The sequence below is a fragment of the Vollenhovia emeryi genome, unplaced genomic scaffold (assembly GCF_000949405.1).
Source record: "Vollenhovia emeryi isolate VEMERY1.0 unplaced genomic scaffold, V.emery_V1.0 DF939451.1, whole genome shotgun sequence".
NCBI lineage: Eukaryota > Metazoa > Arthropoda > Insecta > Hymenoptera > Formicidae > Vollenhovia > Vollenhovia emeryi.
The window spans coordinates 31930-49737 of record NW_011966915.1 but is presented as its reverse complement, the minus strand read 5'-3'; the positions used below and the strand labels follow the sequence as shown (position 1 = coordinate 49737).

At 36.6% G+C, this 17808-nt stretch overlaps 1 protein-coding gene across 8 annotated transcripts in view; it reads left to right on the top strand.

Annotated features, from left to right (window-relative positions):
* LOC105557578 (syntaxin-binding protein 5) overlaps nucleotides 1-17808 on the top strand; it is a 59011-nt gene that overhangs the window by 30022 nt on the left and 11181 nt on the right. For 3 of the 8 annotated variants that reach the window (XM_012004849.1, XM_012004846.1, XM_012004851.1), the window contains 4 exons: nucleotides 4708-5013; nucleotides 5906-6419; nucleotides 16398-16523; nucleotides 17417-17536. In XM_012004849.1, coding sequence (XP_011860239.1) covers nucleotides 4708-5013; nucleotides 5906-6419; nucleotides 16398-16523; nucleotides 17417-17536 — 1066 coding nt within the window. Of the gene's footprint in view, nucleotides 1-728; nucleotides 756-4707; nucleotides 5014-5905; nucleotides 6420-10306; nucleotides 10353-12166; nucleotides 12672-16397; nucleotides 16524-17416; nucleotides 17537-17808 lie in introns of all 8 variants that reach the window. The other 5 variants (XM_012004848.1, XM_012004847.1, XM_012004852.1 and 2 more) reach the window with 5 other exon arrangements.

The following is a 17808-nucleotide window of genomic DNA, read 5'->3' as shown; positions in this document are numbered from 1 at the left end:
ATATAAAATTCTTTAGATAGTATTTTGTCTGTTATATTGAACAAATTACATGCAGGTTAGTTCCATATATATGAGCTTAAATAAATTTATTAATACCAAAATATTTAAGAGTTCTAAAAACTCTCATACTTATCATATTTTCATCAGATAACATTAGACAATAACATAGAAAAATAAGATGATCATGACAGTTTAATTTGACAGTTTATATTTGATATAATTCGAGCAGTTGTACCGTAGGAGGAAATTTTTATTTTCAATGAATACATTGACATTTCTTTACCAGATGACTTAAACAACGTAATCCTTGTTGAATACAATGAAAGGTTTAACGAAATCCGTTACAACAATTTTTTTAAGCAAAGATTGATTTAATATCGACAACTATTGGTCAAACTTGTCATTTTCCATATGGCAAAGATTTTCTTTATAAATTGTAATGTGAGGGAGGGTTTTTATCTCTTTACGCGCGCATTATTATTGTTGCAAGATGATGGAGATACTTAAGAAAATTTATATCTGAATGCGTATGTTATAAAACATATTATAGTTATTATACAAAATTGTTTGTTGGAATAAAAAAATCATCTTTGATAGAAACGTAATAAATGTTAATTACTTTTCATTTTTTATGTGATCTCATAAATAAAATAATAACGATTTTTTCTATTGTACTTATATATATATATATACATACATATATACAATATATTGCATTTAATGTTTAGCTAACTTTGTGTCTACCATTGAAGCAAGTAAGATCAAATATATTTCTGTTGAAGAAATTGTGTTATGTTTTTTGTTGTACAATGTTGCTCTGTTAAATAATATAGAAAATTGGTCTTATTTATATTATTGTATCATTTGAGTAGATAGCAATTGATAATACGACGTTTGATTTTCTTGTTTAATCTGTAATTAGGTAATAAAATGTTCAATGTAGTAACTAAGTTCAGACAAATGAAAACGTAGAAACAATATTATAAAGCAGAAACTAGAAACTAGTTACTTGTGATATTAGTTATTTAGCATATAATAACAACAGTAATGATTCTCATACAAACATTTGATGGATCTGTGCATGTGCATAGACTCGATACAAAAAAATGTAAATGCAAAATATTTATAATTATGATTATAGAAATGACATACATGTAATTAAAAACAATATTGATATTATAACTTACATTTAATTTGATTTGGAAACTAAGTGTTACTTTGTAAAAAAACGAATATGCGATATATGTATATGTACATTATATTACATTATTTATAAAAATTACAACATTATCCATAAAATTTTATCATATAACATACATCATTAGAGATTATTAATATAATATAATAATGCATGAGAAATATAAATGTGCAACATAAATCATACGTGAGACATTTGCAATGTTCATGTAATTTATGTATCTATGTATGATGTGTTATATGACAAAAAATTATGTCAAGTCAATTTGATATGTCGTTGAGATGACAAAATATCATATATCAAATTTTTAAGAAAACATATTTGAAAAGTCAAAATGTTATTAAGGAGAACTGAAATCTAAATGATGTTTTTATATGGGTGTCTTTATACATGTGATTTGATTCGCAACAATTGAACTAATTGATGTTTATTATGCCGTTATGTTAATTATTATGTTTATTTAGTAACAGAATTTAAATATTTGTGTTATATTTGTCTTAACGTAATGTTGATGGTAGTACAGTATTAGAAAGCAGGAACTCGTCATTGTAGATAATATAAAGCAAATATTTTTATAAAGAAATATTTTTAGTGTATGTATACAATAATTTATCAGTGCAAACAAAACGTGTTTATGTAATAATAATTATAACATGTTTCAGCTACGTATGTACATCACATCAGTAAATGTCAGCATTGCACAATTATTGATGAAATATCTAGCAGGTGATTAAAGATATATCGAAACAAAATGTTACAAATAAAATAGGATATTTTATTATGCTCTCGTATCGTTAGGTAATAATATTTTATATTTTCACTGGAAGTTTTTTTTTAATATTGAAAGTATTTTAGAAACTTTGTCAGTTAAAGAGATTGTAAGAAGACTCAGAAATTGTAAGAATGATACAAAATTTAAAACACAAGGTCTTTTATGAATAAAGTCAGTATGACAATTTTTGAGATTTCTTCATGGGTTCTAACGACAGACTCGATACTGCTTCAATTATCAACATGACTATTAAAAATATTAAGAACTGAATAAATTTATGTTTAATATATAAAGAATATTAAAAGTACCTTCAAAAATTTTTTAATTGCAACTACGTGTTCTTGCAATACTAAAATTTAAATCGTGATAGAACTGCAGTAATAAGTTGATACCATTTATTTAGTCGAAATTTACCTAAAAAGGATCAAGAAAATTTAACACAAAATAGATAGTTTTCTTTTGTATCACATCTGAAATACATTGACTTAAAATTCTTCGCTTTATAAAATATACATGGACAATTACACGGTAAATCTTTTACCGCGACATAAGTTATATTAAAATATAATATTAAAATGAAAACAAACTTACTGGTGAAAAATCTCAAAACATTCAGATACCGACATTATTCAAAAAGAGCTTATGTTTTTTAATTTTATGCAATTCTTAACATTTCTTTTTCTCTCAGTCTCTTTAGAATCCCCTTAATATTGTACGCAATCATTTTCAACAGAAAAATGAAATTAATTACTAAATACGTTGACAACGCGATTTTATCAGGTCATATTCAAACTTTGATACCGAACCAAATTAAATCGTTGTACATTTTATGGGTCACGACATTGTGAATACTGCTAAGAAGTAATTTTAATTTCCGCCTAAACCTTAGTTGTGACAGTAAATTTGTTGAACCATACAAACTTGTAATATCCAATTCTGTCCGTTAAAGAATTAGACACGTAACATTTTTGTACATGCTTGTTCTACTTTTATCTGCGTCTAGTACTGTCATTTTACTGATGTAATGCATACATTATATAGCACATTGTTTAAGATCATCTCTAACTTTTCATGTATGCTTAAAGCAAATCAAGTGAGAATTATTATCGAGCAAATGGTACAACTGTTCGCAGAGCTATTTTATGAAGACAGTATCCAGTTACCTTCCGGCAATATTTACATCTGTATATTCGCATGCTTAGTATATATTAATGTTAGTATATACACACATAAAATCAACGAAATGCTATATACATTTTTGTTTGTGTGTGTAATTTTGTTGGTTTTCTTCTTGTTTACTTTATACGAACATGTAGATAAAATTTGTAACTTGATCACTGCACAGATATGAAATGTGTGTGTTAATTCGATCACGTATAAACTGGCTTCATGTTATATAATCTTTCATAAATTAGAGATTTTCCTTTCCAGAGGGATTTATAATGTCGCCGAGAGTCGATATTTGTTATTTCTGATTGTTCTCCTGTCGAGAAAATTGCAGATATCCTAGGCAGAGACTATTAATAATTCACATATGTATAGACGCCAGCATAATTAACTGTATTTTTTTCCTTCATTTATGAATCATATCAGACGTAATAACAATGTGATATCTTTTAATATCCGTATACAGACATGTATACCCGTATATATATAATACATATATTCGTAATCAACCGGTTTTGACCGTTTATTCTTCCGAATTTGAATTCAATTCTCGATAACGATTCAGTAGCGGGAAAAATGCCAATAATTCTAAAGTATACTACATGCGACCTGAAAGTTTATTCGTTGCGAATAATCGGTAAAAACAGCAAAATACAAGTTTGACATGATCTTCATTTATACAATGATATATTATGATATTTCACTGACTATATACACACACATATACATATAAATGTATATGTATGTATCTATATCGAAGGCCTACGTCTCTACGAGCATCTTAGGTATCTAATAGGCAGACAGATTTATATATTAAAGAAAAAGAAAATCCCCGAATTTACAATCGCTATATCCTGTCTGCACTCTTCGGTTCAAGTTTTTCACGAGCCTGGGAAGTGACAAGTGACCAAACGTTTGCGATAGCTTTCAGTTTGAACTTGATATTGTGCTTCTTCTTAGAAGGCATGTTTCTACCCCGGTGGAAATATTTTGCTGAAAATATAATGCATTTTGCCAGAGTTCTGTTTGAAAATCTTTCCCAATTGACCCCGCTTCAGTATCGTTTCATCAACGTTCCAATAAAAATTTGGCGGAAAACAATTCTTTATTAAAAAGTAACATGGATTTTAGTTAAATTCGGAAAATTTCATAATACCCGATGTTTCATAAATTTTTAATTGCTTTACAACAGCGTACTTTTGACTTTCCTTACATTTCACCGGTATTGTTGAATTTTATGAGGAAAATTTACGATTCATTTTGTGAGATACATTCGGTAACTTTTCAATAACTCTCTTATTTCACTTTTTATCAACGCCACAGTGTTTTCAACGAAATATTTCCGCCGGGATACCTCACGCGTTTTTCACGAACACGGCAGATCGTACGACGGCACGATAATAAGGGATTAGTCTACACCACTAGGGGACACCTACGGAACACGAGCGCGAGTTGCATAGATATTCTTAAGATACGTCCGTTTCTTAGAATTAGGTCCAATATGTATATACCATTTCTTTCATCTACGAACTGACTGATTGTGCAAAGCCCAACATCTTAAATCCATCAGAGCCAGCGAGAATCCGCGATGGAATCCGAGCCGGTAGTTGCAAGGGTAGCGGATTCGGTCCAACAGGCACAGCAACAGCAACAGTGTCCTCGCAATGAGGGTCAGACTGGAAACAGTAGCGATAAACCGAGCGCGGAGGAGACTGCAAACGAATCCAATAAAGCGGGTAGCATTCCTAACGGCGACGAGTGTCAGAAAAGCCAAGGTTGGAAGGGATTTAGTCTCAAGAGACAACTGAGCAAGGTTGATCTGAAGATCAAAAATACTTTTACACCGTCCTCGGTGTCTTCTCAAAATGGGGTACTTGTATGTTTCTTTAATACGTGCTTTATTTACCGTTCTTTATACCGTGTCATACTTTTCAGTTTTTCCGTGTTTCCACTTAGTCTATGGTTTCGACGCGAGATACTTGAGAACATTTTTAGCGTTAGCTCACGACGCAGCCTCATATGTAACATACATACAGTTCTGCGCTGTTTAGACTCGTATAAGGGCAAATATTATCTTTACGCAGCCTACCTCAAATAACTTCCAACTGACCTTGATGTTGATCTTTAAGAAGGTCGTTAAATTTTCCCATCGCTCAGTTAGTAAGAAGAAATGATAAAGAATATCGAAACTTTAATCTTTGCATGTATATTTTGGAATTACTGACAGTGGATATTGAGAAAAACGCGAGGGGTTCTGCCTTGCCTCTGCCCACGCGTTTCCTATAGAATGATTTGTATGATGTCACATGGGTTTCCAACTTTTCATGCAAAACTAGATCCACTTACGTGGTGTCAGAGAAATTTATATTTCATTTACCTATATGACTTTTGTTTGACTTGTTAATAAACAATAAACGGCGGAAAAAGTCAATGATCTTGACCCTTTTGGAGATCAAGGTCAACATCGAGGTCAATTGGAAATCAATTTTGAACGGGTCATGTAAAGATATACGAATATTTATCCTTATAAATGTAACACAACGTAACGACAATGTTCTTTTCCCGTTTAACTTATAAGTTTATAAAAGAGATATTGAAATTATTACAGGGAGTCGCACTTAATTGTAAAGCAAGACTTGCGTGAGAAATTAGTCTTGAGCGCTTATGCCAGAAATTGCTTTTCGTGTTAGTGAAAGTATTATATATTCCTGCTTTTTTAATGCAAATTAAATATCGTTTTACAATGTACATATTTATGTTTCCGAAAGAGCTCGTCATCGGGGCTCATGCAAGTACCCCAATGCCAGCAGATAGGCAGCGATACCGGTAGTCAAAAGTCTTCCACGTTTTACTGCAATGTCAACGAGGCGGCCAGCACGAGTCGTTCGCTGTCGCCGGTCGAAAGTGTTGACTCCGAGTCCTCGCTTTCGCCGGAGAGCCAGTCTCCTGGACACGAGAGTTCTCAGACCGATGACAGGAAGCGAGAGATCCAGGAGGCTAGAAGCCCGACGGAGACTGAGGGCGAGAAAGCGATAATGAGCAATGACAGTGTTGGCGGTAAAGTCGAGGCGGTCAGGCCGATGAACCTGTCTTTGCTCGATCAAGAGCTGAAGCCGCCGAGATTGAAATATATCGCCAAGATCAAACAGGCAAAGAGAGAGGGCCGTTTGCTATCGGTGCCAAATCTAAAATTTTCCAAGAGCGAGACGACCGTTTGTGACCTAAGATGCGAGGAGAGCGCTACCTCTGAATCATTCACCGGCAATCTTATAAGAAGATTCAGTAAGTGTTTATACAGTTAACGTAGAAAAGCGTTATGTGTCGTCCGTGTGTCCTTAGAGATATATTACTTCGTTAGATTTTTCACGTTAAATGTGAATGTGTGCGTGTAATTAATCTTACTAACGATCGGAGACTTCCTCGATCGGGAAGCGTGCGATTAACAATAAAATTGCATTTGTATCTGTGACTGACAACAATGGTGGGTGTAGACTAACCATAGAGAGAGCTCGGCTGGCCCTGGACGTGCTTCTGCCTCTTTTCTTTTAACACAAGCCTAGGATGCTCTTAGATGCGTTCAAAATTATTTCCAGAGGAAACGTTAACACAACTCATACTAACTGCATCTCTGCCAAGATTGGGTAAATTTTATTAAATTAATGAGTGAATCTAAAGTAAAGTACCGACACACAATTTTGCAGATTTAGATTTCCTTTGATATTAATGCAATCAGAGCAAAACATATTATTATGTTGCATTCTCTTTTTTTTCAAAATTTATATCTGTTATTATTTTCGAGTTGTTTATTGGTGGAACATGTAGAGACTTCTCAATTCGAGCTTTAATTTTATATATACAGGATGTCTCATTTTAAATGATCCACGCAAATATATCCAAAAATATGAAAGATATGGAACAACGTTTCAAACTAAAGTTGTTTGGTTCGAAGAGGGACATAAGGTGGTGCCATTGACTTGACTTTGGACAGCCATTTGAAGGTCACGTGAAGATCACCTTCAATTTTTGTAACGGAACCCCTTATTGTTTATCGTACTATCTTATTTTACTGATTAGTATGAACAATTTTTGTCTGAAACATTTTTTTATTTACCTAATGCTATTTACCTAATGATTTACCTGCTCTAATTACTGAAAATTTTTGTGTATTGTAACACACAAAATTTACATATACAAAAATTTTCAATAATTGGAGTACCATTGCGACAGCATATTCCTGAGACCGAATCAAGTAAAAAAGTCCTGTACTACTTTTCCCTCCGACAAATAGTTATCGAGATATCATAAACTGAACGTTGAAAAAGTTACAAATTTTCTCTTGAATATCTCAAAAAGTATTAGGCAAATCCAAACATGTTTTGGACAAAAGTTATTTATATTAATTAGTAAAATAAGATAGTATAATAAACAATAGGGGCTTCCATTAAAAAAGTAGAAGGTGACCTTCACGTGACCTTAAAATGGCTATCCAAGGTCAAGTCAACGGCACCACCTGTTGGGGTTTGAAGAATGCCGACGCTTTGCTTCTTAACGTGTGGAAAACTTTGGTTTTTCATTTGGTACGCTTGTGCGTGCTATGACGACGTTACATTTCCGACTGACTCGCCATACCTTAACGCACGACCACTGCGCCGGACGGCGCGCGGTGGGCGCAAGCCCAATTACATACATACAGTAACGCAACTAATGAGAATCGCAAAACGCTGTAGACCAGGACTAGCTTCAATCACAGACGCCACCTTATGTCCCCCTTCGAACCAAACAACTTTTGTTTGAAACGTTTTTCCGCATCTTTCATATTCTTGGAGATATTTGCGTGGATCATTTAAAATGAGACACCCTGTATATATACAGTTCTGTGTTCTGTGATACCCGCCTCACCTCTTATTTTCGGATAGAGCAGACTAGACTGAGTCGAAAAGTCCTCTACCATTTTGCAATTTTCGCAATAGTTAACGAGTTATTAATTATTAAAAATCGCTGTCTTAGTCCGGCTTACCGCCCAATTTAAACGCACGGCGAGATGCGGCCGTCCCGCGATTGGCGTTGCTAGGCGCGCGGAGAGTTGTTTATTATACGTAGCCGTTGCCGTGTGCCAATCGCGGGACGGCCGCATCTCGCCGTGCGTTTGAATTGGACGGTAGGCCGGGCTAAGACAGCGATTTTTAATAATTAATAACTCGTTAACTATTGCGAAAATTGCAAAATGGTAGAGGACTTTTCGACTCAGTCTAGTCCGCTCTATTCGAAAATAAGAGGTGAGGCGGGTATCACAGAACACCCTGTATATATAGAAAGAATAAGCGAATTTTATATAATTTTGTGAAATTACTTTATTACCCAATATTGGTTTTCATTATAACATGTCATCATCACAAAGGTTTATGTGAAACAATTAATGTTTAGATAAATCAGTCAATACGCAGGTGACGATGAGCTTCTATGTATCTATATATACATATAATCTTGCAAGAAAATCTTTGCAATAATTCTTGACAACTCTAAACTCGATAGATTAGTTTTAAACACAAATCAATATTAAGTATTAACCGTAAGAACTTTTAGAATTTCTTGGACTCTGTTTATATACATAGATCACATAAATCTAACGATATACTCGCATATACCTAAAATTGAGTAAGCTAGTTTGCAAATTTCCATAGTTATCTGTTATTAGTATTCTTTATTTATTGCATGTCCAAAGTGCATATTGATGAGATTATAGCAAGGCAATTATAATGCAATTGAAATACTGTTGATTTTGATTGATTCCTACACGTCGTTAAACGGAAGAAAATGATTGACGGTAGCAATTTATTTTGCGTTTATCGTGTATTATTTAACGAGCATGTGTTGCGTACATTTTAACATGTGCAATGTGAAAATGATGACTTGTACAAAATTACCATATATGCACATCTATTTGTTCATTTATTTCATATTTGTTTAAATTTCATTTCCGTGAACATTTATTTTCAACATTAATATCAATGAGAAGGAAGGCTGATAATTGACGACTGTAGCTCTTTAAAACAAGGTTTTTGCAAGAATTTGTTAGCAGAAGCATCGTAGACATCATCGATTGCGAGGCTCAAACGCAAGACAAAATTTGTTAAACATTTCTTGTAACGCAAATATTCGATAGTTATGTGGAATAAGAGACTGCTGTGAAATCTGATTACGCATAATGTAGAGTCTAATATAATGGTCAGTCAATAAGTTCACCGATGCATTACAATTAGGTACGTCCGAAGTGTGTCGACGTTTCTTCGATTATGAAGGAAAGGCCTTGTAATTTATAGAAGAGTGCAGACAATTCCCCGCTAGAAGACAATACAATACCCGCGATTTTGTTGAAAGTGATAATTCTTTAAAATGCATTCCTGATTTGGATCAGAGAGTGCCTATTACATTCTAAGCTTCAAAGAGTTTTGCGGTCTATCTACGTTTAAATAACAAACACGGTGTTGTAATTTAGCGTTAGCGTTGCAAGTCTCGTTGGTCTAACTGTGAAGGCAGAGCTATGAGTTTACTTATTGTGACAGACCAGGCGATAAATTACGTCCACGATGTACGGGCAAAGTTTCTCGCGGCGTAAACACACGTCCACCTTAGTACATGTTAAATTAATAATCCGTAAAAATGTGTTTCTGACATACTATTTTCAGAAGAATACATTTTAAAGGATGTCAACGCTTCACTAAACTGCATCGACTGCCTTTTCTTAAAAAGCCATTTATCCTAAGCCGAGTCACTCTTAGTTTGCAACTTATCCGCTCTGATGATCGATAGGTTAATAGGTTGGGAAAAAGCTGTATATACTTAAGATTTCTAGATATTCCCACTCCCCTAGGTTAACCAGTACCTGGAATGCATAGTAGACATTTTGAAAGTGCATCGCCTCCCGTTTGGTCTTGGTACCCATTTGTGTCAACTCCGCTCCAAGTTTTATGGCTACTTTGTAAACACTACTCTTATGCTCGCAAGATGTGGGAAAGACCCCTCTCTCCCCACCTAGCCCCCCCTTCACCCTCGCGGAAATGTCGACAGGAGACGACACGACCCTGTTCGTACCGGCGTCCAAGTCCCTCACTCACAATTTTACACTGCAAATACGAATTTGAAGAGATTCTACTTTAACACTTTTTCAGGTTCAAATCAATTTTGCGGTCTTCCCCGACAGCAAGGTCGATTCAGGTAAAAACAAGGTTTTTCATATTTTGGCAGTTGTTCTTATCACCGAGAGAAAAGTACACTCCTTGAGTACCAAGATCTCAGTCAAGATGTACGAGTACACGTTACAAATTAAAGAGGCAGAGAAGCTTCTTGTCGTCCTATAGCTCGGTCATGGCTATAGTCAAGAAATCGGATTCTTATTCGTGAACTATTAACATCCACACGATTGCCTTCGAGTCTACAAGTAGAATCACTAGTGATTTCTCCCGTTTCTCATTTTCCAACTCTTATACTATCCAGACACCTTTCTCTCGGTACAACATTGCTTTCAAAGCTTTTGGAAATTTTTTCGATGGTTTGCACGCAAATAGCAATAGTAATAATAATAACAACACTGATGGTCGTGGCATCGTCGATGACAACGAGACAAGGGGGTCATCTTTATCGTTTATTCAATTGCATTAGGGCGCGCGTTGTACCAATATGCTCCTGGCAAGACACTCTGTGGAAATGTACCACTCCCGATTTTATTTCCAATTTTTATCTCGACATTGACTGACTGCTATAGAGGACTCTGCATAATATGCTGATATTCCACATAGCGAGCAACCAGGCACGAGGTGTGCGACACGAGCAGGTGTTTGTCGTTACACTTTCCTCCTGCGAGATCCTCCGTAATGTCAGCCCCGGTGCGGACAGCAACAATCAACTATTGTATCGAACTTGCTCGACGAGTCTCGGATAAGGATCGTAGCAAGGTCCAATCGAACCGAGCGGAAGTGTTTTCGATCCGTCCGTTATCGAGGAGTCTCTTGTCATTCGTTTCCGGAGCGCGAGGTGAAAGAGTGGTCTCGATTTTCTCATTTTCTCGTCTAATGAAACTTCCGATAGGCTGCGATTGTGTCACACGCAAATGCCTGTGTCAACTTTCATCACGCTACGCCGATCTGACGAGCCGCCGTTCCCCAAGTGGTGTCGCACGCGGCATCTGCTTAGGATGCATTTGGTGTCGTTGCTAGCGAACGACGTGCCTTCCAGCGAACAGGCAAATAAGATTTCTTTGTCGAAACGTCTTCGCATGTATGCGTCATTTAACAGTCGAGGCAAGCAGGAGAGAAAGCGATCGTTTTGTCGATCAACATTTTTCCCCCGCCAGCGAGTCTCGGGCTTGTCGGTTTAGTTTCTCGTCGTTACGTTATTCATTATTTACAGTTTGATGGTCTTCGACTTTCGGGTGGGAATTCAAATTTAAATGTATAAAGAAAATTTATGGAAAACGTCTTAGACGACTCACGTTTTGTCTCATTTTGCACCGATGTTAATTGCAATAATTAAATAAATTTGCTTAAATATTCTTAAACACGATACAGGTAACAAACTTCTGCGCTATTTCATTTGATATTACTTGGTATTTAATATTTTCAATATTTCTATTAAGCTTTTATACGATCATTTTTATTCAATTTACTTCCTCTCTAATCAACGTTTTAACGAAAGTATTTTTCATTGCACATTGCATTCAAAACGAGCCGCGACAGTTGTGACGCGCGTTATATTACATTTTATAGAGAGTAAATCTAACGAATAAAATCATGTGCAAATATAACATTTGTTTCACGCAACGATCTGGCAAGTGGAAATTACAAAAGAAACATGGAAATCAATTTTTCACATTACTTTTATTATTCCGTTTGGACGGAAGCTTGATAGAAGATCCGCGCTCACATTTTCCACGTTCAAAGAGCTCACAGTCCGCACACAAATTTGCCTTACAAACAAAAGCAACGAGCGAGTCGTATGTTTCCTTCACGTTTGACTTGTCGCCTGATTTGTAGATGAACGGGATGTGCGTATTGCCGGTGGCGGGAAGAAGTACAGTGGGTGTTGGTGGTGAGAAAGGTGAGAGAGGTGACAATGGTGATAATGGTGATGGTTGTAGCGCCGGTGGCAGCGGCAGCAACGGCGCCTACAATAGTGACGGTGGTGGAAGCTCTAGTGCTGGTGGTGTTAACATGATTCGCTCAGGTATACGTGGTGCCGCCGCCGGCGTGATTATCAGCGGCACCGACGATGAAATTAATACGGTGTCTCGCAAGGGTGTCACGTTAGATCAACGTCACCCGCGCGCTCAAGGTATACGGAAGCTCCAGAAGTGTCTGAGCACCACTACCAGCCACTTCGAGGTGGACCCCGCCACGGGTGCTGCCGCCGCTTTTCCGACCGTCTCGCTATTCTACGCTCAGCGTAGCACGGAGATGAGAAGCTACCCCTCAGCCGTCCCTCAAGCGTCATTGAACTACCAGAATATCCTCACCAACACCAGACAGTATAGCAGCTTTGGTAGTATTACCGAATACAGCCCGCTGTAACTTTATTTATGTATGGACTGACTACGTAGACTGCCGATACGTTGCTCTCTTTCTCTCTCTTTCTTCCCCTCTCTCTCTCACTTTCTCTCTTTCTTTCTTTCTTTCTTTCTCTCTGACACCGAATGGGAAAACTGTTTCTCTCCGATCGCTTGACCTTTAGTTTAATTACATTGTGATCATAGAGCCGATTCTTCTCGGATCGAATTTTTTTCAGGCTCGGAGAACACGGATCTCCGCGCAACGTTGCTACATGTTAGATTACGTGTGATTCGAAAAGTTAAAAGTAATTTGATTTCGTTACTTAAATTTTTTGGCCCCCCTCGCGTGAGTAAGATTCGTGTACATTTATTCTTCTACGGCATTAGTTAATTCTTCGACATCTATTTCTACGACACTTAAAATTCTCCCTCTCGCTGTGCGAAATAAACGTCGGGTCGATCTCGAAGCTGATTTGCAGCTTCTAACTTTTTAACATGTTTAACAGCATGTTTCCTTTTTTCGCGATTAAGTTGATTTGTTGAACATAAGCAACGTTGTTCCCGAGATCCTCCCAGCACGACATATGTTTTACTATTGTCTTAGACTCGATAAATACTGTCTGGTCTTTACCTGATCTGAGTGTGAAAGTGACTCCGGTAGTTCTACGATGCATCTCTTTCTTTCTGACTTGTATATGCTCTCTTTAGTGGAACTTTTCTAAATAAACACGAAATGGCACACCGTCTAGACTGCGTGATCTCTAGTTGTCACACTGCACCCTCGAAAGGAGACGCTCTTTCCTGCTCTTTTCGTTTTCGCCTACGCGGCAAATCTTTTGATTTCTGCTTCTTTTATAGATGTGGTCTATAACGTTGCATCTCTCAGATAGTTACTTCTCAGCTCGATGCACAATCTAAGATGCACCTAATGCGAATATACTGATAAACAGGATGGACCGTGCACGGTGAATGTGCAGACATATCGGAGGGACCGAGTATCACCGGTTAACATCTTCTCGTCTCGAACAACACATGTCTTTACCATAAAGCTTATCGTTCTGTCCGCATTTGTGAAACAATCATTTCGCATATTAATGTTATCTTCTATCGTGTTGTCACACGAAAACTAGGACAATTCTCACTCCGCAACTCCTCTAAAATCGACTCTGACGCCACTCCGATATCGCGCCACGTGCTAATTTATTTATCATTTTCTCAGAGCCATATTTTCAATAAAATCTCAGATCTAAATTTTATCTTGGAAAATTAACTTTATTTTATTCGTGTTCGTTTTCGTAGTATTCCAAATGTTTCATTTTAAATACTATTTTAATTTAAATTTGTGGGACGGGTAGAAGCAATAATTTCTATAATAATACTGCTACATTCATTATACAGAGTGAATCATTAAGGCCGTTCCAACCTTTATCGTGAGGGATGGATTGCCGACCGAAACTGTAGCCAACCCGGGAAACAATGGAAAAACCTTCGTTACATATGTTTCAATCATATAATATTTAATTACATCTCTCAAGATACAATTAGGTTTTACATGATTGAGACATAAGTATAACAATTTTTTTTCAATTTTTTCCAGAGTTGGCTACAGTTGCAGTCGGTAATGCAACTCTCATGGTAAAAGGTTGGGACAGCTTTAATGATTCACCCTGTACATGTATTAGACTCTCCTAAAATTCATAACTTTTACCTGGTTCGGGGTAAAAGAGAGTAAATTTCCAAGGCAAAAGTTCCTCCGTCACATTTCTCTCCGGTCATTATTCCGAGGTCTTATTTAACAATTAAGCCGATCGGTACTGGCGCAAACCGGACGCCTCACTCAACGCCCGTGTCTCTCCATATTATTTTATTTTTTATTTTTAAATAAATTACTATGTTAGTCATGAATTTTAAAAGTATGGGCGTTCGTCGCCCGAGCTGCATTGCACGAAATTGATCGACTTAATTGTTAAATAACTCGGTGAATAACGAGGGGAAAACCGCTGACCAATTTTTATCTCATTTTATCTTTATAATGCCCCAGCAGAGCCTAATGCCCAAAAAATGTCTAGTAATGCCCAGTAATGTCGTAAATTTGTACACCACCCCACACAGCACAGAAAGATTGCAGGAAGATTGCAGAAATGTTACATTGCAAGATTGCAATATTGCAGCAACGTTGCGCAACATTGCTGCAACGTTTCTGGAGGATTGCAGCAACGTTGAAATGTCCGCCCTCAGAGAGATTGCAGTGCAACATATAGCAATGTTGCAGCGCAATATTTTTGGAATAATTTGTTGTTGTTGTACATAAGCAGAGAATTTACTAATTACATATGCATCCGGGCCTTTTTCAATACACAGCAAGCTATTGCAAAGCAACCTAAGGAGATTATGTCGCTTCGCAATAGATGGAGATTGCGAGCAACACCGCACTGATCAAGTACTTAATAATTCGCGCATTATTGGTATCAACGAAAATATAATAACATTATAAAATTCTCGTAATTAGAAAAATTTTTTTAATAGAAAATATAGTATTTTTATTATTTTTCAAACATTGCTGCAATATTGCTATCGAAAGTTTGCAATTTTATATCCCTGCAATGTCTCTGCAAGATTGCAACGTTTCTGCAATGTAACTGCAACCATCTGTGCTGTATGGGACAGTGCCCTCAGCGGTTTATCCCTCGGTGAATAATAACCAGAGGGAAAAGTAACGCAAGAACTGTTGACTCAGAATTTTATTCTCTTTCTTAATTGACCTCTCAAAGGTGTTAATTATGAATTTTGGGACGTTCTATATATGCAGTAAGACAATTACGTGTATATTGAATTCAAGAACCAACTCGTATGTAATATCAGATAACGTATTATGTAATAGATAATACATTGGTTCGAACATACGATGTATTACCTGACGCGCGTTTGATTATTTTACGAAATTATTTATACAAAAGTATTATCTCAAGCATTTACACGAGTCTCGACTTCGAAGTATTGCACTCGGCTGCAAGATTGTGTTGATTTTGTGTAGTTTATATACCTACCTACGTTATACGGGGAACCTGATTGGCGTCGACGACACTTTCATCACCACGTAATCCGGTGATCGGCCAGATATTTTACGCGTGCATGCAAGAGTGATGATTTCTCTTCGTGTCACTCGTCTCTACCTAAAGCTTTACTTATTCAAGATTGACTTAGTCTGCGAACAATACTTTCTGATCCTGCGCTAATCGGACGTGACACATCATGCGTGCGTGTGTACGTAACATACGTGTGAATGCGCGCGTGTCCTTGTATGCATCTGTGTGTATACATTTTTTACAATTGACTTGATATTCGTACGTCCTGATAAATTTGATGCGTATGGAGGATAATTAACACGTGAACACACCGCAGTCGGGAGATCTTAATCGTGATAGTTGTTGTTGCTGTCGCTGTTATTATTATTATTATTGTCATCGTCATCGTCGTTGTCATAATCAGCATCCTCATCGTCACGATCATTATTATTACTGTCCTCTTGAAGCTGCGCTGTCTCTGATAAGTGTTCTGACTTCGCTAGTTACACTTTTGCGATATACACTACGTAAAGGACGATGTAAACGTGTCGAGAAACAATTCCGGTAGTCGTTGTGCATGCCTCTTGGTAGCCCGGAAAGAAGCGGCGCACCCTCTCCCAATAAATAATCGATAATTTTCTTTTGGGACCGCTGGTCGAATAGACAAATTCGACGGCTCCTTCCAACGATCAAGGAGCTCGAGTATGTCGTCCCTCGAGAACATCACCACAGAAACCATAAGCTGCCTTACATTTGCGGATTCTTATACGAAAAAAAACGGTACGTAGGCCAGCGTAAACTTTGCACTTCATTTGTATCGCGGTGCCTTTTATTAACACTAGCCTGACAATTCAAGTTATTATTCATTCATTCGTTCTTGGGGACAAGGGTATCGATTCTGTGCTCTACAATATAGTGAAAATTATAAAAATGAGCGGCTTTATCTTCTTCTAAGGAGACAGAAAGAGACAAAGCTACTCACTTTGAGTATTTTCACTGTAGCATAAGATACAGAATTTACCTCCTGATCTCGTCTTAAAAAAAAAACACATCGCTCCGGTGGAAATATTTTACTGAAAATACAATAAATATCTCTCTCAATTGATTCCGTTTTATTATTTCGTTATTTCAAAAATTTTTCATTCAAAACTTTTCAATTGAATTCAGTAAAAATTTCATAATAGATACCTAATATTTTATATTTTGTTTTTCAATGGTATTTGAATTTTCCTTCTATTTCACTCTTTCACAGTTTTACATTGAATTTCACAAAGAAAATCATGATATATTTTGTGAGATACATTCAATAATTTTTCAATAACTATTTCACTTTTCATCAATTTCACAGTACTTTCAGCAAAACATTTCCATCAGGATGAAAACAGTAAGAAAGCAATTAATTGGAAAAGATGCCATTATTCGGTCGGGTTGGATCTTAGTAGCCTAATAACAATATTTCTGTTTGAATTTCTTTTACAACTTGTTGCGCGACTCAATAAACTGCGCGTTGACTACTCAATAAACTGCGCGTTGTCGGTCTTATTGTTAGTAAAACAAGTTAAAATTGTATTGTAACACGTTAGTCGTGTTATCAGACGCATTTACGACAATCATATTGGAAGTCGCGTGTTTACACGGTGAGTCATTTATAATAATTTTATCGGTTCTTTAAGATACAAACGGCATGCCGACGTTATGGATTGGCACGTCTCTGGGATCTGTACAGACTGTTGTATTCAATACGCCTGCCCACAGCGAACGTCATGCTCACCCAGTGGTTGTGTCTACCTGTAGTAAGTGGATTCTTGTTTACATTTAGCACTTAGTAATTTTTCAACATTACTTCAGGTGAATAATTGAAACGGAACCAATATGAATCTAATTAAATACAAATAATTATAATATGCCGTGCTTCGGTCAGCGCTGGCTCTTTCTAGTCTAACCCTTAAACTACACCCGGGGTCCAGGAGACCCCAACAAAAGTTTGCGTTTAAATATCTCCTATATAAAATGTGAAGGTGGAACTTATGGCGCCATTTGTTGTTAGTTGAAGTCTTCCTTTTAA